The sequence below is a fragment of the Zeugodacus cucurbitae genome, chromosome 2, assembly GCF_028554725.1.
Source record: "Zeugodacus cucurbitae isolate PBARC_wt_2022May chromosome 2, idZeuCucr1.2, whole genome shotgun sequence".
In the NCBI taxonomy this organism is placed as follows: domain Eukaryota; kingdom Metazoa; phylum Arthropoda; class Insecta; order Diptera; family Tephritidae; genus Zeugodacus; species Zeugodacus cucurbitae.
In genome coordinates this window covers 86,351,342-86,377,315 of record NC_071667.1, presented here as the reverse complement: position 1 = coordinate 86,377,315, position 25,974 = coordinate 86,351,342, and the positions used below count along the sequence as shown (strand labels likewise).

Below are 25,974 nucleotides of genomic sequence, written 5' to 3'. Positions count from 1 at the left end.
TGGCTGAAGGCATAACCAATTTTAGAGAATATATTTAGTGTATTTCTCCACTTAGCTGATTCGTATTAAAGTTTAATAATTTTTTTATTTTACTATAATAATTTTTAATAACAATTTGTAATTTATATTCATTTAGAAAGGCATTCTTGTTGTACCTATGTATGGGAGTATCTCCTATGCCTCCTTAAACGCCAATAAAAATTTTTAGTTTCCATGAATCATAGAATTGAAAGCACATTCAAGTGGATAAGAAGGATTTAATAAGATTTAAGGTGATAAAGCTGTGGGTATAGAAATTAAGTTGGAAAAAGCAAAGAGGCATACGGAAGTAGTCACACGTCTGTGTATATAGGTTTTTCAGCACTTCGGTTGTGGCACTGTTATTCTTAGGTCTCAAGTTTTAAAAATGCATTCATACCGTTACTGAGTTTAGAGCAAAAATAATTACGCTGCTGATGACGTACTTCATGCAATTGCAACAGTGGTTCCATTCATTTGATTAATGGCGATTGCGTTGTGTTTTGGAAGTAGTCCGATTATAATGAATGACTTAAATGACCTTTGTGTTTGCGTTGGCATTGAACATAATTTTGCTTTTTAATTCAATTAATGCGAGAACCTTTGTGCGATAATGTCATGATTAAAACGTTTATGACAATTGGTATTTTCAATTTCAACTAAATGCTCGCATTAGTACTAAAATTATGGTTCATGTATTCACTTTGCCCTACGTTTATGTTCAAGTTTATATGTAGAATTTTAAGGAACATTAGTGGTTCGGCCCGATCTTATAACATCTTTTTAAAAAGGTATCCTTAGATATAAACCATAATCGCACGTAATGTGATTTTAATCTTAACGTTGAGCTCCACATTATCTACATCTATCAAAGATTTCTACGGATCCGGAGCAATTGTAGGTTCCATAGATTCCAATCTTCACTCTCTCGTTGGGTAAATAAGAAATTGATTTGGCAATGCATAAATTAGCATTAAATTTGGCAACATTGTTGGCACTTTGCTTTCCACACAACAACAAACACATGAGCCCAGTTTGTTTGTGTTGCCTTTTGATCATATATTGAGTGAATTAAAGCGTGATTCAATCAACAAGTTAACGAGCAGAATTGTTCCAGCGCCAAATCGGATCAACTCACTGTCTGTGCAAATGTCGCTGTCATTTGTTGTTCGATGTGTTAGTGAGAATTGGAGAAGTTTAGACACACGAACAGCGGCACACAACCCCAACTAAAGTTGTGCCACTAAACAAGCTAGTAATCCCGTGAACAACAGGATTAAGCCGGCGCAAACCCCCTATTAAGCGGAAAGTGGATTTTTGCACATTTGCACCAGATTTGAGGTTGACTACAGCAGCGACCTTCATTGTACGAACTTAAATTGGTTTTGTAATTGAAATTCCTGTAATCCCCAAATATCTAATATTGGCATTATTAATTACCATCAATAACAATGGAGTTAACACAAAGACCTATAGAAGAGTTTACACCAGAGCTCTCCAGTTTTAATGGAAAACTAAATAATAATAACTCAATTGGAACAAATTCAATAACAGTGAAAGTTGCCCAAGCCCTCCTCATGTGTATTTAGTTCACACTTGGTCGAGAATAGTTGTTAAATAAGTATAAATAATTTGAAGCTGAATTCTCTTGATTTTCCGATTAAGACATATTTTATCAAAAAATACAAATATAAGTGATTGCATTATTCTTCGGAACAACATTCCGAATAAATCCGAATTTTCTAATATACGGTATATATGTATTTACATAAGCCCGCTAATAAGTGTCGATAAATTGAAACGAGAAACATCTCGCATATTTCCACTAATGGATCCGTCAAAGGAACAAATGCAAAATGGAATTCTTTGTTCTAGAGAGCAATGTCTTTCCGGAATGCGCCCGTCGAAATTCGGTTTTGAAATGCGTTTGGCATTTGCACTTGGCTGCCGTGTGACTGAAGCGTGTCACTGTGGAATGTTTGACGGGTGCTGATTTGTTGTTTTACTCGAAGGCGCGAAAGCGTTGAAGCGCGAATAGATTGATAACGGTAATATAATGGAGAGCTAGTATATTAAAATGCACTTAAAAATAGACATGACTGTGAGGAACAAAGCAATTCATTTACACATGAAGTGCAACCAGGCTGAACGAAAAGTGAAGTGTTCACCGAAAAGATTGCTGTCATAAATTTGTTTTATAACATTTTAGATTACTGTTTGACATTAGTTTAGTCAAGTATTATCCGATGAGCACATACGTTTTCATAATATACTATACTCTTTATGCTCTTTCTGGGAGAGATAACGTATGGAGGTCCAACGTGCCGTTCAGTAATTCAGATTTGCATGAGTCTTATGATATTTTATCCAAGCGAGTTAATGTTGAAGGAATATGGGATATATCTTGAGATGAGATTTGTGTTATTCCTGAAGAATTGCGATATTTAGACTTTTATCTTTTTTTCCTTTCAAGGATTTTTTAGTAAAACTCTCCAGTGTTTGGGATGCATTAAGCAGATGTGCGGCTTTCTTGAATGGAGCTTCGCTCTCAAGTTTATCCCTGAAGATTAAGCATTTCTGTGCACTTTCTCAGTTACTTGTGTGCGGCGTGTTTCGTGGCTGGCTCTATATGGCGCACAGAAATTTCCAATAAGTTCAAGTCAAATAGAGATTGACACACTCTCGCTCACACTCATTCTGGGTTTCTGGCACATTCAATGGCTGCGAGCATTTTTGCACTTTCTGGTCCACCTTACCATTTCAATCTCTTTCGATATATGAATGTATCTATATCAACATACATCCATACCTGTATATGTACTTGAATTTGAATGCGTATTAGCTCGGGACATGAAGGCATCTGTGCGCTTTCTGTCGTTCATTGTCGGCTGGGTGGCGTTACCTGCGATGGCGCTTTCGAGAGCAATGTAAATTTAATTTCCCAATTGCTTGAAGTGGATGGTTCTTGAACATTCAAGCTGACGTGGAGGTATTGGAATACATAGATATATACTCGGTTTCGGCTCTATGGAAAATTATGTGGAGTAAAGTGGGAATAGCGAGCCTTAGATGGAAATTTAGAATCAAAATTGGTCTGAGTCCAAGTTGGGACATTCACTAAACTTTTTTTGAAAGCTTTATGAAACATTGACTTATCAGGAAAAATCAGGACGGGAAGAAAGACATCATAAATTTCGGTCAAAGCTTTGAAAATATACTTTTTATTATTCGGGTTTTCTAAGTGTATTTTAATTATTTTGACAATTGAAGATGATTTTTTATATATCCACAATCCAACTTTACTGCTCCATCATGGCTTTAATTAAATTGAGTCCTGTAATGCACATGTAATTAACCGTTTCTGTTTGCCCACAATAGTCATTAGCATCCGCTTTCAATAACATTACTCTCTGGGTTTTCGGTCATTTCGGTCAGTGACAGCAGGCTTTATTTGCCACAAAATGTTAACGTTTATCAGACCGAAGGAAGGTTAACAATGCATTAAAGATGGCGACCAGACAAATTCAACTTCAAAAAGCGAAAACGAATAAACACACTTGATGTTGATGGAAATTAAAATTTGGCTACGCATTTTAAGCAAAATTACAGAGCTAAAAGAGAGAAGGGTGTCGTTGTGCCTTGCTACAGAAGTGCGCCACGTGCCAATTGCCAATGCCGAATGCGTGGGATCAGGTTCCTGGGTGACAGCGCTGGTATGCCCTTTGAAGTCAGAGCCGGCTGCTGCCTTTTTCTGTTGACTTTTGAGCACATTCATGCTTCGTTGCTTTCTGTGAATCTTTCGCAGCACCGAAATGGCGCCGCAGAACATTGCAAACATACCTTCCATATTATTCGTAATTAGGAAAAATGGGAGCAGAAAAGTTGCCAATGACCCAACATGGCAGGCGATACAAAGAGTCCATAAAACGTCTACATAACTGTGGCCTCATGATGGTGCTGCTGAAGGTCATGAAGACATGGAGAATGCTTAACGAAAGTGGCAAACATTGAAATGGTAGTCTGAATTCAATAAAGGACAAATTGAAAAGAATGGAGTAAGGAGGATCTAGGGTAGGAAGGTAGTGACATATATCGTGGATTGGCATCGCAACGTTCAACATTCAACGGTTTGGTTTCTTAAAAATAATATGATTCGCACCACGGACTTATACCACGGTATTATATATTGATTCATGAGATCTCTTATACATTTGAGTCGTTGAATGAACATTAGTACAAACTCTCTTAGCATTCTTCTCTACCAAATGTCAGTTGGTATACGAGGTTCCACAAAGTTTGATAACCAATAGACTAATAGAATCCAGGCAAATTGTTCACTCGCAGGTTGAAAGTGTGCAGCTTGTTGGTGTTGTGGCTACTTTTGCCTGCTGGCTATAGCACGATAAAGAAGGTAGAGGGGAGAAGGCTTCATCTGTGCTCGTAGTTACCGTTAGTGTTTTCTTTCTCGTTGTTCGATGTTGTTGTTTGTAGTCTGTTGGTGAAGCTGGTCGCATTAGTGCTGCTGATGTGCTGTTTTTGCGGCTTTTGCGGCATGCACGCCTTCTGCCAAGCCCTGAGTTCTGCGAGCGTGTAGTTGCGGTGTTCGTACTACTTCCCGGCTTTGCTGCTCCATTAAAAGCCGACTTGTTCGGTTTAGATTGGCAATGACACAGCAATTTTGTTGTCTTTGTTGCGGTTTGGCAAAGTTTTTCTGAACTTGAAGGGGGAGTATTCCATACATATCTACGTGTGTGGTATGGGGAAGTACAAACTTCAGCTTAAAAAGTCAAAATTGATATGTGTAGGTATAAACGAGAGAATAAAAGAGAATTGTGCATATGGAGTTAAGTTGAAATATATGAGTGTCGTAAACCGTTTTATATAAAATAATGAATAACAAAAACTAGTCACAGCAAGAGTATGTAATTAAAGGTTTGCATATATTCTCTTATGAAAATTTAGACTAGAGGTGAGACTTCAAGATCCGTTAAAGGAATTGTAATTATAAACAGACTCATTCTCTTCCAGTCCTAGACTGACTTCATATCAAAGAGCAAGGCATAAAACCGATGAAAGTTAAGCAAGCAAACGCCGGCTGCCACTTCTGTTGACCGAAAATGGCCCGCGCTTGACAACACTCTTGCAACCGCGAGACCTGCCCACTAGCTCGAGGCTTTTCTATTACATTTATGGCTTAGATTTTGGGTACAACCGTTGTGGTTGGTGGACATTACAAGATACCTACAGATACATATATACAATACAGCCGAACGCATGTTGCTTGTTCGTAGTCAAGGTGACTTTGCGTTGAGTTTGACCAAAATTTTAATTGTCCTCCATTAGGGTTTGTTATTGCAGCTTCGCTTATCTCTGCTTCTGCTCAAAATAGCCTAATTAATATTCAGGTTTGCACAAGTAATTGATGTTTTTGTTTTTATTTCCCCGTGTGTACTTTAAAGTTTCCGAAGTTGAAAGTCAATTGTTCTTCGAAAGAGTTGCCTGACTGCCGGCGCAGATGACACTGAGTGTCTTTTACTTTGATATCCATCGTAGCCTGAGGAAACTTAAATGACTTTATTGAGTTTGTTGTAATTAAAAGTTGTGCTTTCTTACCTTGAAAATCAGGCACTGACCTGCGTAAAGCATTGCAGTAACAAAGAAATTATTGAGTGTAAAATGAAATAAAGTAAAAATTTTAGTTAGAATATTCTAGCAACATACATTTGACTCAAGTAAGTTCTGTGTGTTTCGCATAATTTAAATGAATTTTTTGGTTTGAAAAATCCCAACAACCTTGAACGAGTATGGAAGAGAGCAACATGCAACAACTTCGTGGCAAGAATTTGCCATAATTGAATAAATACCAAGAACAGAGCTCAGTGCGACATGACGACATGATCGATGAACCCACTAAATTATCAACTGCCATCTTAACATCTTGATTTCGCATTCACTGCATTCAGCTGCTATACGCGGCGTATACGCAACATTCTCAGGCACACGCATTAGTCGCACCATGCACACATATATACGCATATTCACCTATATATAGATAAATCATGAGTGAATGAGTGTTTTATTCACTTGAGTGCACCTCATATACATAATTCACAGCTTTATAGTTGATTTGTTGTTGTTGTTGCTGCTGCGACTAAACAGGTGCCAATTCAATATTGACTCTGGAAATGGTGTGGAATCGTCTCTTCCGCGGACTATCAACAGGCGTGGGGCTTGGGTACACGGCATTTAGCACACATCGGAGTACACCTGCTTCGAGTAAATTATGTGTCGACAACCATTTATTGATGTTCATCTGCTTTTATGCGCTCACCACACACATATGTGGCATTTTCACAGCGGATGAACCACTGATTGATTAATGTGAATGTGACGTCAATCATAACTGAACGTTCGTAAATGCTGACAAGTTTCAAGATGGAAGATTTTCTATTTACCGTGATTGAGTATGTGTGTGTAAGTGTTCATGCATAAATATCATTCCAATTAATCTAACGGGAACAGCGAGTGAAAAGCGATCGCTTAGCCATCCTTTGCAGCACAAATAGGAGTGAAAGCAGAAGAAGAGAGTGAATGGAACTATTTTCCACACACACATAGTAATTTGATAATAAAATTCATATACACACGTGTAATTGCCAAATATGTTTGTATAAGTGTATGAGCTACGTTGGGTTTGTTTGCCGTCAATCGCTTTGTCGTCGAAGGAGTCAGTGGGTGTTAAAGGTGGAGGCAACATGCTTCCTCACATACAAATAAACATGACTCCATATTGCTGGAATGAGTGTGTGTGAACTTTTCTTGCGGTATAATTTAATAAACGAGAAAGTTTTCGCTGTGCTGTATTAGTATGCTTTCTGTGTGTCCCCTCCCATCGACAGGAATATTACTGCAGGTGTAAAAATTCAAATACCGCATTTAACTGTAGTTGTGTTAAGCGCTGGCATTAGCATCCGACAACAAAGGTATTTAGGAACAGTGTGCAGGTGCGCTCTCTCTTTCGCTCTCTCTAGTGTTGAGTATTGCAAAGAGGCGAAGGAAATAGCACGCAGAAATTTAAAAAATAAGATAAGTGGTGAACCCAAAAACAAATATTTTTCTAAAGACATTTAACACTTACAATACTTCTGAGTCAGTCCGGTGATATTCCTGAAGAAGGTGTGCAAGTTTACTCTACTATTTTAAATAAATAAATTATGTCTCTGAGTGCATAGTGCAATTTGAGCTCCAAATCCTCTCTCATGCTCTCTCTCTCCGGCATTATTTTGTTACGTTCGTTACGTGCTTACGTTGTGTTGTGCTTACAGTATAAAGCGAATATAATGGCAAACACGACAGGATATCAAATCAGTTTGTCGGCAATCGTAGCGAGTAACGGTGGATTACGCGAAGAGCTCGCCAAATGACAGGCAACGCGTTACTGAATGTCACAAAGAGTAAATAATCAAAAAAGTATCCAATAAAAGCAACAACTCGGTGAAGTGCAGACGGCTACTTATTCGACTGTTGGATGGTATTTATCGTGGATTTTTATTGCCATAAGCGCAGCGTTCGAGTGCATCTGGGAAGTTTTAAAGGACCAACACATCAACATACTCGTACATATGGAATAGTGAATTCACTCTCGTGTGTGTGTTTGTGTTGAAGGCACTTCATTGTGTTTGACGGCTGAATTAATGAAGTTGTCACACGTCGACGCGTCCAAATGAGCGAACTTTTTCTTCATTTCAAATGTATTGTTTCCTCAAATTGACTGCGACAAATGTGAATGGCAGTGGCAGTCTGTTCCTATGTGTAATAAAAGTCATCACAACAACAAATGAAAAAGTAAACAAGAACAGCTGTTAGCTGTTGTAAGCAATTTCAAATGGTTTTCTCGTTGTGTTTGTGAGGAATTGCTTATATTGTGTCTCATTGCTAATTAAGACAAACACACACATAAAGGACAATGCGCGAGTTATCTTTACGTTGGGCGCAATTGTTGAATACCGTCGGCATTTCAAGCGTTTGCGTGACTTGAATATCGGTGATAAGCCGTTTTGTTGCCACAAAAAGAAACACGGCAGCCAGTAGACATCAAATAACGGTTTAGCAGAGTGCTTACTAATTTTTGCATTTGTTTGATAAACAAATCGCTTTGTTTACTTCACTTCGGTCGCTGAAGTTTAAACAATTTTCCAGGCAATTCAATTTTGGAGCGCCCTTGGCTCGCCACCTTCATTTAATCAATGATGCTTTCGGAAGATCGTGAATTGCGGCTCTTATAACTGCAATTAAATAAAATGTATACAGAATTGTTTAAACTAAAAAGGCTCCTAATTAAAGCTACTTAAAATTCGATCTTGAATCAGCCTTTAAATAATCAAAAAACAAAGAGAATATCTGATAAACATGAATTTGACATTCCATTCAATTTAGTGTTTCCTCTTACTATTTCCAGTTTAAAATTGAGCATTATTTAACACAAATTATGTGCTGGCGTTATCTTTCATTTGCAATTAGTAAGCGTAGACTTTGAAAAGTGGAGCTTAATTTGTAACGGTAGAATTTGATATGGGCGGTTGGGTATTATAATTACTGAGTGAGTAGCCGCTGTTGCGTAATAACAAGAACGTGCGGATTTTGAACTTATCCCTAAGGGTTGCGTATACGCCATGACGTATCTCAACGCCACCAGGAAGGAAGTAAAATAAATTTATAATTGAATTAAAAATAAAGTTTTATTTAGCAGTTAACTCAGCGGTGTCTAGAAAAATTAATTAAAAAAGACATTATGTGGTTAACTGGATAAAAAATTAAAAATCGGAATTTAAGTGAATATCTCATGCGATAATACTGTGAGCAACACAATCACCAATTCTATTTAAAAGTAGAAGTTTAATAATCATATCTGCCAGTACAGGCTGAATTGTAACAGTGCACATCAGGGAAACAGCATATCAACAAAAATATCATAAATACAGTTATCAGTCATTAGTACGTCGTACGCGTCTTCTTTTACAAAATGTTTTGGATATTACGTCGCACCGGCGCTGCGAATTTCTTCAATTCGCTGAACAACAATTGCAGCTCATCGAAGGGCCGCAATAGTTCGAGCACACAAGGTAAGTGCATTTATGCAAATATGCACCAAATATCGAATTCCATTGAACACCATTATTAATGATGCGCTTGGTTTTCCGAGAAATATGTTTGCAATTTAAATTAAACGGCAAAAGCCTGTTTTTAGCGTAAAAGCTTTCCGTAATTGATATTTAACCAACGATTATTATTACATGCGTGCAACTGGTTGAGTTCTGCGAACTTTACTTGAATACTGCCAATACGTAATCAATAGTTAGGTTCAAGTCCGCCTGCTGTTATAAAATCTAGTGCGTGAGCTTTGTAATACCCTTCTCTATGTGGCAGCGACCACGTACACATCTGCTTATTAATACTTTGATTTACCATTTATTATTTTATATCATTATTTTCCTTTTCAAAACAAAAAAGGATTTTCCAACGAAGAACTGAATTTGTGACAGATAATAATACTTTTTAATATAATACTTTTATACTTTGCTTCAGGCCGTAACTGTTAACTGTTATGCGAATATTCCACCGAGTACAACATAGTTGTACAAATATAAATATTTAAGAATGTTGATATGTTGCACTCATGCTCGTAAACATACAATATAATATAGTGAAAACAAAAGTCGAGTCGGAATGCCTAAGAGAATGAGTACAATGTCCGCTTTTTATTTGAGACTGCTCAAAGCTTAGCGCAAACTTCCCACACGATAGCAAGTCGCATTCTTTAAGGCACATCACACAACTACATACAGGGTGCGCCATCTCTAAGACGGTTTGTAAGCAAAAATTTCGAAAAATAGTTTTGTATTTGGAAATAATTTCCCCTTCCAACCGAGTGGATTGAATCAGTAAAATTCACCATTTTTCTTTGTTTTTTCTATTACGCTTAAGAGCATCTCAGCTCTATAAAGCGAATTTTTTATGAGAGAAATTATACTTTTTCAATTTGTTTGAAAATATGGTCAAATAATGATTTAAGCTCAAAACCCGGATGGATTTCGAATAAATTTGTACAGTTTCACTATATTATATTTATATGCCGAAAAAAAGAGATGGTGCACCCTGTACCAGCATAATATAGCGCTAAAACGACACTATGTAAAGCAACTGTAGTTTTGCCCACAACAAACGCCCAAACTAACACAAAGTCAATACAAGTTTACATGAGCATAAAGACTACCACGACCCGCATGTCCTCCCATGCATGTTTGCTTCTAAAAAGATTGCTGGAAGTGCTCGCCACAGCTCGCCGCCTACGGTGGCGCATACAGCTGCACTTCGCTGCATTTTAATTATGGCCAGGGATGAAGGAAAGGCCCTGCACTCTCATACATATGTGTGTTCATTATGTTAATGCATGGGCGGTTGTACAAGTGCTAAAGCGCGTAGAACATATGAATTCGAGGCAAAGTGCCGCATACATAACGAATGAATGAACGTGTGTGTGAGTGAATTTCAAGGAGGAAAAAAAACTAGCAAAGCAGTGACCTTGAAAGACGAAGTGATTGTCCCCCAGCATCCCCCTCTTCAACAATTCATCCACACTGTTTTTGTGCATAATTTCCTTGCTTCATCCTTTCTCACAATTTTTTTCCAGAGGGAAATGTCGTGTTCTTGCGTCTTTTATGTTTTTCTTCATATTCTATTATTTAAATATTAACGCCCTTCAATTTTATACCAACAAACATCCATTATCATCCACGAGCTAAAGTTACCTTAAGGGAATTTGTGCATGAACATATAGTGGTACACAAGTATGGGATTTTGTTATTATGTTATCCTTTGAAGTGGAGCAACTGAGGGTTTGAAATAATATTTCCACATGTAAACAATTAAAGTATTATTTAATCAATAGAAATGCTGTAAACTTCATTAACACCTACCATTTATATCTTTAAGTTCCAGACAGTTATTCTTGTATTGAATAAGACGCGAACAGCGCAAACCTTAAGGTTGAACTGTTTAGTCGAAGAGACCGAAACACAAATCGTCGTCTTCTTCATTTTCCAAGTTTTCTTTTTTGTCTTCTTTTCGGCTTCAGCGGCAGCGGCTCCAGCGGCTGGAACAAAGACAACATCAGCAGCAACAAACTTGCTGGGATTCTTGATGAACTCCTCGATGGTAGCAGCAATAACCAACAGATTCTTGGTCTATTGGCAATACTATGTATGTTGCGCAGAAACACTAGTTGGGTAACCGATCTGTAAATGTATAAAGGCTAAACTGGCAACACCAGCTTGGTACATCGCAAGCAGATCTTTAGTCTTTAAGTCCAAGATCTTGGGTGAGAAAATTGAACCAGAGTCGTATAACTTGGTTATGGTTTAAAAGGTAAAGGGAATTTCGCAGAGGTGTAAGCATTAAATTCATTATGGTGGTTACACTAAGGGAAAAATCGAGTGATGGATACACTTACAATAGAAATTACTGATCCAAGTTCCTCAGAAATTACATAAAACTTAGTAAATATTAACAATATTTTTTTGAGTATTGTCGTTTTCTTTATTTAATCAGCAGGGAATTCCTATTTGGAGTATTTAAGTTAAATTTCTTAAAGAAGCCGAAAAATATGTTCAAATTAAAAGTGAAGCCTGTGAAGGCAATTCAATTGCAGCAGCTCGATAGTGGAGTACCCTCTATTGCAGCCCTTATACAGTCACTCAAAATGTACGTGTGTGTTACGGGCGAGCAGAGAATATTAAGCAGACGACTGGTGAGTGATTATTTCTAAGTATGCAGAAGTCAAAACGAAATGTGAAAATAATTGCCGAGCGGCAGATAAGTTGCAGTAACGGAAGATATATAATTTTCTGCTAAAAAGGCACACAAAATGGGGACGATCCTTTCAGCGGGTGCAAACGGAAGCATTTAGGTTTAATAGCAGAAACCGTTATTATAATAAGTGTGCATACTAATGGCCAGAGGGAGTTACTAAGAAGTCCAGCCAAGCGCGCAAACCAGTCGGCAAGCCAAACGAGGCTCACCAAATGACAGAGCAATTGATGAGATGTGACTCGAGCCACAATATGGTGGCCGCTTTCGCCTAAGCAGGCGTAAAGATGATGCGGCATATGCGTAGCACCACATAGCTCCCTCGAATCGTTCGTTCGCCATTTGACTTTGGTCGCACAGCTCTCCGCTGGATTTATGATTATTATTAGACACCTACTTCCGTTGACGACTTTTGTATTCTTTCAGAAGCTCATGCATCAGCAAATCTGAACGGCGGTTAAAAGCGAGAGCGAAAGAGTATAAATGGCGGCATTGTGAGCGTGTGTAAATTGCGTTTATGTGAGCGAAGCAGGATGCGCCATTCAGAAAGGATAACGTTGCGAATCTTTGTCGTAAAGTTTTTAGAAATGTGCAACAGTGCGTAAAATAACAAACTTAATGCTTGGCGCAAGTAGACTGTACCGCTAAGAGCGCACGAAGGTAACGACGGCCCAATCGCATAGACATGGCTGTCAACTACTAGTACGTTCCCAGCGGTTCCACATCTGTGTAGAGTCTTCAATTGTGTCCACGATCTGGTAATGTGAAATTGTCCAGGCATCGAGGGCCGTTTCCCTCAAATCTGGTACATTCGTTCTCAGAGGAAGGCAGGAACAGTATTACTACCATAGGACTTTCTTCTGAGAATAATTACTAAAGAAGTACAAATACACTGAAACTGAAACTCTGAAATTAGCACGCAAAAATCGATACTGACAATCGCCTCAGATATTAATGGAGTTTCTTTGAAGCGACTAAACTCTCAACATACCAACCAATCAAATCAAACTAGTTTTCCTTGAACAAATTTTTGCAGCTGGAATGGTTCTTGGAGGTAGTTCCTCTCATATAACGAGAGTCAACAAATTGTCTGGCAATTTTAAGGGATTTAACGCGTCAATGCGAAAATACCTCCTTGGCATAACATTAAGGCTGACGAAGGCAGCAGTGACGTACGCAGAAATGGAAATTCAAATAATGCTGATTCAGCCTTTTCGTATAGACCAGTAGGAGTAGACAATGCTGCCTGTGGAGTAAGGATATGGCAAACACAAACCTTAATTAACGGCAACTCAACCCTCAACTACACTTCCCCGGGATATTTGGTTGTCAAGTTATAATTAGAGTGTGGTGAAATTAGCGGGTTGTGCGTATGAAATTAAGTCATTGATGAGCCAAAAATATCCGAAATGTTTAAAAATAAACAAGTTCGTCTGACAATATGCGTATTTGTTATATTTATATGTTTTGGATCGCATTCTTTAAATCAAATGGCAACTCATCTTGGTAGGTTGGTGAGGTTAGGTTGTTTCTCAGAAAAACTGTTGATTCTCATTCTGCTCAGTTTCATTTTGCACCTCTTCCTTTAAGTATAATTTACTTATCGCCTCCATTAAATTTTTGTCTTCCCAGCTTTTAAAGTAATTTATTGGTTTTCGCAGGAACCAAGTGGCAAATTCAACTTTTATTCTCGGCTTTAATACTTACCGTTATTTATTCTCTCGTTCGTCCATGGAATTGTGTGTGTTTCCCTTTAATAAGAAAATGGAATTTTTTTCCGAGAATTTAAATAATACAAAATCGACATTGATGAGGGCCATTTAAGCGCATGATGGCCGACCGCCGGTGAAATAAGTCAAGTTTAGATTCCCTCTTAAGGTGATTAATTGGGGTCTAGTTCTAAAGAATGGCTATAAGAGAGTCTACCGTGGCGCACATTTCGATAACAATAATGAGAAGGGTTGTGCAAAATGGCTAACGGTATTTTCCTGTTGAAAAAATGTTTTATGCGCTCCGCAGTGGCACACAGTACAAGTACAAAGGTTGGAGGAAGTGTTGTTGGCGCAACAAATCACAGTCTAAATCGCAAGGGCGTGCAACTTCTATTTCTCGGATTTTGTGTTTGTATTCACCGTGGAAGCATTATTTAATATGTGCTATCTCGTTGCGAAAAGCAAATTACAATTTATCTGCATTTCACGAGCGTTGTAAACTTTTTAAGCCACGGTAGGACACATGCCAAATTCGCTTGAGCAGCAGAAAAACTTGTGCGGCATTTTGTGACACATTTTCGCCGCGAATGAGCGATTAGATTAAATAAAACTTTGCCACAAATACAACAACAAATCCACAACATACACGGTATGCATGAGCAAGTCAAGAAGGAGGTAGTTGTCACGTGTCTACACTCTCTTGCAAAGGATGTATGGAGCTACGGCTCTGCTGCCGAATCGCACCGCGTCATGCTGGATTTACCGCTTTGTGCCATAACTTTATACGAGGCAGGAAGGCAGTTTTGAAAAGGTGAAAATGTGCGCAGCTTTATTTTAATATTCAAAACTCTCCCAAAATACAAATGCCACAAGCAGCAAAACTTTTGCGCGCTTAGCAAAATTTGTTTCCTCATTTTATAGTTAACTTATCCCTAAATTATAAAGCAGTAACACGAAACGAGACTTTTTGTTATGAGGATACCCCCCTCCTCTCCTTCGCGCCCAAAAAATTATAGAATTGTATCCAGTTTTTCGCTTCAGCAAGCACATATGAACTGCCAGAAGGAGGGATACGTGGCACGCTGTTTTGGACTCGGCTATAACCGCGTAAGCGGTGTCTACGCCAGTCAAGAAGAAGAAGAAGAAGCACATTGAATAAATTTAATGGATCTTCAGGTTTGGGGAGCTTTCGAGTAGCGATACAAAAAAGCATCTTGCTATACTTTGTAAAATTTTAATTTCACATGTTCAACCTTTATCAGCATCTGCAAATGAAAACATATTCCAAATTTAAGTATTAAAGCATCAAAATGACAGAAGTATGACATGAGATTATCATTTCTCTCTCAGTACATTCAATTCGGGGTTTTATTCTCACTAAAATGTCTATCTAATATATAAAGAGTAATGGTGGTTAATCTGTTTGTGTTTTATTAGGTGTTTGTAGTAAGAAGATGGTCTGAAGTATATCAGTAAAATAGCGGACCTATGCTTGTGAAATATTATGTATATAAATATATGTTCATATATCTGTTGTTAGTTTATGAGAAGTTCTAAGGCCATACTAGTTATGACTCCATAACAATAGAGCTAATGTTAGAAGATTTATAAGAACAGAGTAAATAACTCATGAATCTGTAGGAGCAATAAAGGTCCTTTGATACAATCTCAATGCTTCGTTTACCGCGCCATGATTTCCAGTGCTTCAAACTCTGTTCAAAGTTGGACTGTTCTATGTTAAATTAGTATTTTATTGAAACTATACACCATTGAACCAATTGTTGAACATTCAAATAAGTTCATCTAACAAATGCTTCAAATTAGTTTGCTTTGCTATTGAAACAACTGTCGAGCGTAATTTTCAAATATTGCTCCAATTAATTGCTCGCCATGCAGAAATTTTCCAACCGATTACACAAAAATGTAATTTCCATCTAATTCAAATATTTTTTGGTAGCAAAACCATCGACACATGCTATTAGCTCACATTCACACACAATGGAAGATACGGAGAACAATTAACAAATAAATAATGAAACTCTGTCTGTTGACACCCACAATTTTTAGAACGGCAAATAGCACAGTAATTGAACTGCCCTCGAACTAAGTGCCGGATTTAACAGAAGCTACCTTTGTGTGAGATCCGCATTAAATTGTGTGTTTGCATTCACGGATTTACGAACTCTCCCAACGCGCTGCGTGCGGGCCAACGAATGACAAAAAAAAAAAGAAACAAAAACAGAATGGAAAGAAAAGCTAAGAAATCAGTAGGGACAATTAACGCACAACAGCAATTTCCGCCTATTCAGAAAGGGGATCTTAGTGAAGAGCGCGAATTCCGGTTTTTATTACAAATCGATTTTTATTTTTAAGAGAAAAAACGCACCTTGAGATGGATAGCGATGGGACATTGTGAAGCACTGTATATTGTTTTTGTAGATTTGTTGACATTAATTTTTTGTCATTTTTATCCTTCTGATTTTGTCACCCACACCACTGTGTGTGGCATTTGAGCCAATATTTATGTGGAAATCCCATTAAAACCAACCGATTTCAATAAACGCAGTAAAAATGCAACGTTATGAGCAGAAATCAAGTGGCGATGTTGTTCACATAGCGTACATAGTTGAATATAATCTCACACACATCCAAATCCACTAATTAACGGTTATCTGCAGTATATGTGGGGCAAATAAATGGAATAATCTATAATTTGTGGAGGAGAAAATGAAAGCAAAATAGGCTACTCTGAAAGTTATTTGTTTTACATTTTCGTTTTTGTTTTTGTTTTTCCTTTTGCTTTGCCTTCATAAACAGTAAACAACAAAATCAAAAATACAAAAATACAACAACAACAATGAAAGCCAAGCCAATTCGAGTCCGAGATCATTGACTGTTGGCAAAATTTTAATGAGTTTAGCTTCACTCCGTCAGTCAGCATTATTTGATTTCGCCCCCTTGGGCCATCTTGAATTGTCCACAGTCACTTTCATCGACATTTATTGTGTTTGCCTGTTTGGTCAACAATTTGTTGCTCACAACAATTTTGTTGTTATTAGCAATTCGGGTCAACTGACACTAGCAGCACCTTTTCTCTTTTCACAGGTACAGTGAAATATGCATATGGTAAACTAACGGTAAACGTTTTGCTTTCACATTTAAAGTTTTTCCTTGGAAGAAAGGCCATTTTAATAAAGTGCCGTCGGCTGCTTACATTAAGAATTATGTCTCCCTCATGGTTGTGCATAAATATTTTCTGGTTAAATTTCGGAAATGCCAAAATTTACGAAACATTTAAGTCGGTTGACACCGAAGGCTGGCACAGCACATCCGCTCGCTGGCCTTCATTGCATGTCTCAAGGTCGTTTGTCCATTTCATCTGATTTGCTCGTTTGTAAATATGTTTGTACACACGATTGCATGCATGTCAGTGCACAAATCGCTTGTTCAAATATCATTTGCCTCTCTGTTTGTCTAGATATGCCCGTCTGTTTTTGCTCCGTTTGTGTGTGTCTCTATGGTTTAGATAAATATTTATTAAGCCGGGAGAAACTATCTTGGGACTCATGCAACCCAGCTGCAAACACATTGGCTCACAATTACGCGTGGAAATTGAAAGGCTTCTCAAATTATGGCTCTTCATTAAATCTGCTTAGATATTTGTTAATTACATATATGGAAATTATAAATATTCAGATGTGTTATATGACTTATAGCGAGAGAAGGGTCTTTGATCCACAGGGAGTTTTACTGGTATCGCTTTAAGCTGTCTAAGTGAGATATTCTGTTTTTTTTTTTTTTGTTTTGCAGAGATCTGTCTACAAACCTAACCTAACCTATAGTGTGGAGTTCCTAAGAAAAAATTGACAAAATTTATTTCTATCGTTAGATCAATTTTTAATTTCAACATGTTGCTGCTCTTAACGTGATTAAAATCAAACACTCAAATGTCGCTAATCAAACTTTATAAATCAGATTCTTTAAGAATCTTTTGCTCTTGTGAGACATGTAAAGAAATTGCATGAATCGTGTTTGAAAGTTTCTAGACACGCTCTGCTCGTCAGCAAAGACAAAGCAAAACCAAAAGCACTTACTAAAATAATCCTGCTCAACTTCGAAAGAAACGGGAGAAAGACGCTGAAATAGTTCAAGAGAATTATATGCAGTTTGAATAAGTTACGTTTAACGGGTTATTCTGTTCGGACATACTCGAGTGCAATGTGTTCATTTATGAGAAAGTTGTCTTATAAGAATCAACAAATTACCAGAAGTTAAGGATATAATAGGATATAGATAGGACTGCTATACTATATTATATTAATCATATCTAGCTGAACCAAGTCTTCAATTTATACGAAGTGTTCTTAGGTTGGCGAGATCTATGTAATCCATCTGTTGCGCCAATTGGTAGACCTTGTAAAAAATTAGTAAAATATAGGGATATTTAGAAAGCTTCTACTTTGCTAAGGTTCACCGCATAAACTTTGCTTTACATATCAAAAAGTCGTTGTGATTAACCGCCAACTATCAGCTGTCAAAATCTGTTGTTTATACTTGTACAAAACGAACTCGAACTCAGAATAGTCAAGGATAATTGGTAGGCAAACAAGGACATGTGTGTGAGCGCCATAAACTCATATGTATTAGTGTACAGACACGCAATGGATATACCGCATTGCCAGTCAAGGCTGCTTTTAGTACCTGCCGTGCACAGGCACTGACAATATTCCAAATCACTGACAAACTCTGACAGGGTGCGGGGTCCACGCTATCAAATTGCAAATAAAAGCGGCAATTTCACTTCATTTAAATTCTTGCAGCAATATAAATTTTATTGGCCCCTGTCATTGTTATTTGATCCCCATGAATTTCCCGGCGAGTAATCCACACCAGCTGAACGATTTGATTGGATGAGCGTGTCGGTGCGGCTTTGTGATGACATCGAACAAACAAAGAAAAAATTGTTGGTTTTTGGCACTTGGTCAGACACATGAGCACCCACCCATAGTCTGAGAGTGTGTTTATGTCCAGACCCAACGGGACGGCATTCGCATAGATTTGTGCTAAATTACGTGAAACTTGGTCACATTTCGGTTTTATTTGTCCGCCAAATGGTGACACGTTGTTGGTGTGCACAGCTCACCGCTGCCATCAGAAGCTGCGATTTATTTGCGTTCTTCTTTAAATACAGCAAATGCGAGCCTCGGAGAGTGGGTTTGTTTGCATTTCGAGCACCCGTCGGCCATAAAGGTTGTAATGTTTTCGGATTCGAAATCGTTTATTTACATAGCGTGGAGGGCCACTCTGCATGGGGCGGATGGACATGAGTACACATAGACGCATTAAATGACTTTTAATTGGAAAAATGTCGAAAGGACATTTCATTTGTTCACTTCTCAACGGCTTTTGAACAATCGAGCTGTTGTTAGACAGTTATAAGTGAGGTTATAGCACTTGAGACACCAACTACGTATCTCTTATCGAACTGTTGTTGTTGGCGCCAAAAATGTGATCCCAATGTTGTATTAAAGTAAGTAGTACTATTAATTACTTTCTTCATAGAATTCAGTTAAAGATATGGAACTTCGTTGTGCCTAGCTAAGCAACTCCATAGAACTAATGCATTCCTGAGCGTTCTTTAAACCTTTTCATGCCATTTAAATGGCACTCACTTGTGACTTAGCTGCGTCTGCTTTTATGTTCGCCATCCACCATAGTTGCATATATTCGCGCCGTCTTTCGAACGAGTAGCGCGAGCGACAGCCAGTTCGTATACGTCACCTCCGCCGTTAGCATACTCCATTGGACGGGAATGGTGGGAATGACACTCTAAACAGAATTTATGTGCACCAAATTAAATAAGCCGTCGGCAAGCATAAATGAATTGAAGAAATGAAGAGCATTAAATTAAGCCTAGCTGTGCTGTGTGTTCGCTATATGGCGGCAGTTGATTGGACATTTGCATGCAATTTTGCTCAAAATGCTTCAATTAAATTACAAATTATTTCATAACGGCCTCTTGTTTGGGCGCTATTGCTTCAGCGATGGGTTTGCAGCAGCGTCTCAAAGTGAGACGGGTAGGAAAGGAAGGCGAAATCTCTTGGGTATGCGCGCCTTCTCTGTCATTGTGCAAACACTTCGTGGGCGCCGAGTTACATTAGGGACGTTCGCTTTGTTGTTGTTGTTTTATTTGCATAATTAAACATCGCTTCCTCTGGGAGACGCTTGTGTATTCGTCGCTGACTCTCACCCGAAGAACTGTCAAATGCAAAACGAGCGCACCAAGTAAACTGGTTGACACTTGAAGTTTTCTTTGAATTCGACATTGTTGTCCTTGGCATTTGCTGATTTTCCTTTTGTTTTTCCACATTTCATTTCCAGCAACGAGATGTTTTTAAATTTTACTGAATGTCGCCTGTCACCTGCCTCAGACTTCCACTGATTCAGTTCTTATTTTCGAGTATTTTCAACGAAAGCGAGTTGTTTGCCTTTAAAGATGAAATGTGCAGCAAAGAAATTGCAATAAAAGGAATCGCGATAGCTGAGTGCTGAAAAGTGGTCGTCAGCACGTTTGGCGATTTCGTCACCCGACTCGTAATTCCATTTAAATAAGAAACCTTACTCTGATTGAATATTGCTGTATTCAGTAATTGCAGGACATCAAGGAGGACGAAAGAGTTGTTTGATATGTTGACACCGGTCGAAAGAGAACAAGGATCAAAAGTGTTCAATACGTCTTGACCTATCAGAAGACAAAAAGGAAGAATTCCTACAGCTCAACACTCACGTATATGTATTTACTTTTCACGAAATTAATATATGTGAGCTCTTTATAAGGACAATATACTGCTCGTGATTTTAATGAAAAATTAACTTGAAAACATTTCGTTGGAATTTAATGATATGAAATTTCATCTAGGTTAAAGCCTCACATTTTTAACAGAGAATGTTAATAATATCAAAAAAATATGGAAAGTTAAGGGAAAATTACAGACTCTCTGCACTCTTGATTGTAATTGAAAATGTTAAATCATCCTGTATTTTAAGTCAAAGCGAGTACACTTGACCACATCGATGCACTTGAATTTTAATCAAAAATTCTAACTCCATTTCGAATTGTGGTCATCCACATGCAGAGAATGAATACATTTGCATCATTTTTATAATATCTCTGTTACAAAGTGCACTTCGCTCTGCGGTTACATGCAGAGTGCGGAGAGTGATCTGTGCTAGCATTAGGGTGGAGTGAGGTCAATCAAATCACTTCAATTTCACCAACAGTATGTTTATCCTGGCATTAGAGTAGTTAATATAGCTGAATTTCTCTGATTTTAACAAAAATGTGATGACATCGGCATTTAATGTAGTGTGGCCATTACTGATTTACTATTTTTAGACTCCCATATACCTTATGAGTGTGTTTGTCTTTATGTGTACGAGTGCAATGAATTACTCAGCGAAGTCGTAACAGTGATGTAATGCGTTACGTAGCTAATTAGTAATATTGTAATTCCGCTAAAAGGACTCATCCGCTATATAATGTACATATGTCACATACACAGTAAATGCAATTACTAAAAGTCAATTCTGATGATTTTGGAATATACAACAATTACACTTTGCTCTAAAACTCACACAATATGATAAAAACGAGTAAATATCTAGTATATATTCATATACATATATGGTCATAGTGTATAATTAGTCGGACACCTTCGAATTATTAATTTCATTTTGTGATTGATTTTTTTTTTTTTTTCAATATTTCCTTATTTATTGAATCTGCTTGTTTTTAAGCCTAACAACAAGTTATAAAATCTTAAATCTATTTAAAAGCTAGACAAGCTCAACCAAGTGATTGAGCTGTATTGGTGAAACGTTGCTCTTTAGTACGCAGGCATATCCCTTCTTTTTAGGCGTGTTTGATCGCAGGAATGTACTAAAGCATTAGCCAATGGGTTTGGGTGATCTCGGAGTTTAGATATATATTTCAATCTGCTGTCCTCTACTTCTTTCTTTACCATAGGGATACCAAGATCTTTATGGATATTTTCATTGCGCATGTACCATGGTGAGCACGTGATTGATCTAAGCATTTTCGATTGGAACCTTTGTATTATATCAATATTAGTTGCACAGGTCGTACCCCACAGTTGAATGCCATACATCCAAATCGGCTTTATAACCGCATTGTATAAAAGCACTTTGTTGTCTAAGCTAAGTTTAGAGTTTTTATTTAAAAGCCAATTTAAATTTGCAGCTCTTATCTTCATGCACGTTATTTTACTAGATATATGTTTTCTCCACGTAAGCCTTCTATCTAGGTGAATACCAAGATAGGTAACTTCATTCGCTTGGGGCACCAAAATATTGTTCATTTTTACTGCCGGACACATTTTTGGTCTTAGAGAAAATGTAACGTGCTTGCACTTTTGTTCATTCACATTTATACGCCAGTTTGCTAGCCATTCTTCGACAGAACTTAAGTGGTTCGCCAATATTCTTGATGCTATAATGGGGCATTTGTTACGACTCACTAAAGCTGTGTCATCCGCAAAAGTTGATGTCAAAACATTATTAGCAGTTGGAAGATCAGCTGTATATATGATGTATAGAGTTGGGCCTAAAACACTGCCCTGTGGTACTCCAGCCCTTATTGAACGTTCATTAGATATAAAATCACCTACTTTTACAGCAAATTTTCTATTTTTTAAATAGGACTCCAAGGTTTTATGCAATTGGAAAGGTAAAATTTTTTTAATCTTATACAAAAGTCCTTCATGCCACACTTTATCAAACGCCTGAGCCACATCTAGAAATATAGCAGAACAGTACTCTCTATGTTCGAATGCCTTCCTAATTTCGTTAGTTATTCTATTTACTTGCTCTACAGTGCCATGTTGTGCATGAAAACCGAATTGGTGCGTTGGTAATGTAAAACGTATGTTATGTAAAACCAACAAATGTTAACTGCGTCAATGCTATTTTGAGGACATATGCCACTATACATGCAGTAAATACAGTAAATAAGTATAGTAGAAGCTTTCCGGCTCCAGTGGTGATGAAATCGAATGACACAAATTTCGGGTCAAATTTGGAGGAGTCAGAGTTGAGTTTCAGTAGGGCAATTGTGTGAAACATTACACTGTTCAGAAAATAAACATTACCATAGATAATCGAGCACTCATATAAGTTGCAATTAATAAATTAGGAGATAATAAATTTTGATTGCAGTAAAAGCTCGTGAAAGTGAGTGATGGAAAACTTTATTTTTGTTTTTGTGTATTATGTTTGGATAACAACACAGTGATATCATTTATTAGCTGCACTGTATCGAAGTATTGCATATATTATTTACTTACAGGTGTTGCAGAAATTATCCATGGCGCAATAGGAGATTATGTGAGGAACACAAGTTCTGAAAGTTATTTATAATTTAGGCAAATTAATTAATTTTTTTGTTTTGATAGAAATTCTATAAAAAATAAAAATTTTATAAAAAATATACTCTTTTAATTATCGATAAAAACATCAATGTCATGAAAATGTACATTGGCTCAGATAAAATAATTCATAATCAAATACATATTTATGTACATAGAGAATCCAGCATTTATGTACGTACTTAGAAACGGACTCTCAACAATGAATTAACAAATATGTAATCCATATTCCAATTGCACATCGCCTAACTATATGGATATTTATATGTACATACATACATATAAAGTAGCTCGTAGCTGACCTGCACACAGCCAATTAAAATGCGAGAAAAATAAAAGCACGAAATAAAAATCAATGACTCTCGTACAGTTCACGGGAAAATTAAATTTGATTTACGAGTGTGAACAAGCGAGTGACAAAGCCAATCACATTCCATTCGCAAAGCGTTAAGTGCTGAACACAAAGACGACGACACGACACGACGTAGCGACGGCTGACCACAAATGTCGCTTCGAAGCCAGCGTCTTGAACATTTTGAAGACGGCAGCGACATATCAAACAGCAATTTCATTGTTGCCGTACTAACATCTTTCACTTCAATAAAATTTACATATTTAGTTTAAAGTGAAATTATTTACGCAAAAAATGTAAAAATTGGCGATTTATTTGTTTTAAATAATCGATTGTTATTATAAATGATAAATCAAAGCTATTTTACGTTTCTGCTGGCAAAATAACGTCATACTTGTGAGAACTTTGAATAATTTTACATTTCACATGTTAGTGGCAGCTCTACAGCGGCCATTGTCGTCGCCAAAATTAGAAACATTTCTAATTTGGCGACAACGACAACTACAAGCCTGTTGTCGCGTAGTCGTGCTGTTGTCAAAAAATCTGTGCCCATAAGAACGCGTGTATTTTAATATTTGACAGATGTCGCTCGTCGCTTGTCGCCTTCTATGTGTTCAGCACATTAGGCGACAATGGATCGTGCAGCTGCCGCAAATGTAAATGATGAATTAGTGCAGATAACGCGGCAAAACGCTATGCCAATTAGCTGCAACATATTAGAGCTGGCGACACACTCCAGCATAAGACCGTGCGCCATAGCAGTTACATGCGCCATATATAAATCGATATGCGTGTATGTGTGTATGCAATATGTATACTTAGGTTTGTGAAAATGAATAATTTTGTTTAACGCTTATTAATTTGGTGAAAACTTTTGACACTTGCAACTATGCCTACACGTATATGTTTAAAGTGTGTTTTGCGGCGGGCAATGCCTGAGCCATTGAAATTATGTATATATGTGGAGATGGTTTTTTTGTTATTGGTTGTTTTCCAGTTTTGGTTTAAGTTATGGTCATACACCTATGTATATAACTGTAAACTATGTTAGAGGATCGACTACCCTGCTAGTGAGCCCTAACCGCAGCTAAGTAGATATATTTAACGCTTCACCGCGTTAAGGTATTACTTTGCGGAGCTTTATTTGGTTCAACGTGGCACATATGCATGTTCAATAATATTTGAATAAGATTTGCTTATTTTCCATCGTAACATCAGGCAACGACCTTCCGGTTAGCCTTTTCAGTTTCATTTTTTTCTTTTGTCGTTTTGTGTTCTCTTTGATACCCTAAGTTGACCATCAAGTTTCCCACAAATCTGCGGTGATAAATTTCGATTTTGTGGTCAGTCGGTTATACAAATATCCGAACATATACGAGTACATATATACGTAATTCTTCCGGTGGGTGATTTATGTCGTAATGGTTTTCTGATTATTCGGTGACTGCACATATTCGTACGGTTTCAACGTATTCAATACTTTATTTGGCGCAAACTTGCTCAACCGATTAACTAAAGTGCCAAAAGTTTTCCAATATAGATAAATGATCGTGTTGTGCTTTTGTGTGCCGATGGCTGTGTGTGTGTTTCGAATGAACCGCAAATTTTCTTTCTATAAACTTTGGGCGAAGTATATAGTATTTGAGCAGCTTTCTGTAGTTATATATGTAGTTGGATATTTTATGTTTACGGAAATCTATAAACATTAAACAAATTTTATGTGTTTTGCTTCAAATTTGTGTTCTAAATATGTTCTTATGCTGCAGAAAAGTTGGCCATAACAAACGCTCAGATCACATTTCACTTCTCTCTCCGTTATTTGGCACGACTTGTTAATCAACTATTTTTCAAGTTTTTCGGTGCAGAAATCGAAACATTTTCAGAGTTTGCATTGCGCAAATATGCACTTGTGCACACCCATACAAGTTTCATGCAGCAGTGTTGCGTGAGCAAGCAGAAAGTTTATTTTTCACAGATGTATGTATGTATGGCACTTTACGAGTCGACATTGCACTGATTCGTAAATACATATACTCAACCGGCTTGTATTGTGCGATAACTGAGTGGTAATGGATATGGTTTCTTTCTTCACCATAATGTCAGTTGTAAACAATATTGAATCGTGTGATGCTGATGGTTCTCAAATAGTCTCAGCTGTGGGAGAGTGAACACGATTTACCCCAGTTTTCTGCTTGTGAATTGTTCTGATTTCACTTCTTTTTATCTCAGTGAGCTCTTTGCTTACATAAACTGGTCTACTTTGTACGCGTTGATATCTTACTTGCCAAGTTTTCTTTGAGAATTTACCAATCTCATACTGGTTCAAAATGTTAAATTTTCTGTGGAAACAGTGATTTTAGTTTACTTAGATTTCATTTACGAAATTCAAGATGTGAGCTGAACGATTTCTCGACCACTTGGTTACTTCCCTGCATTCATCTACAATAAGTAAGTATGTGGTATTATTGCTGTTGTTGTTGTATTTGTGTAAACAAATTTGGAAATGAAATAAGTGGTTTGTAAAATGCAGTAAATTTGTCTGTTGATTTGTGTACGATTGCGTGCTCTCTCATGCTATTTTCCA

General features: G+C 37.4%; 1 protein-coding gene across 1 annotated transcript in view; it reads left to right on the top strand.

Annotated features, from left to right (window-relative positions):
- Positions 1-7,401: 7,401 nt before the first annotated feature.
- LOC105220715 (uncharacterized) overlaps positions 7,402-25,974 on the top strand; it is a 134,698-nt gene continuing 116,125 nt past the window's right edge. Inside the window, exon 1 of the mRNA XM_054230438.1 lies at positions 7,402-9,140. Coding sequence (XP_054086413.1) covers positions 9,041-9,140 — 100 coding nt within the window. The 5' untranslated portion in view covers positions 7,402-9,040. The remainder of the gene's footprint in view (positions 9,141-25,974) is intronic.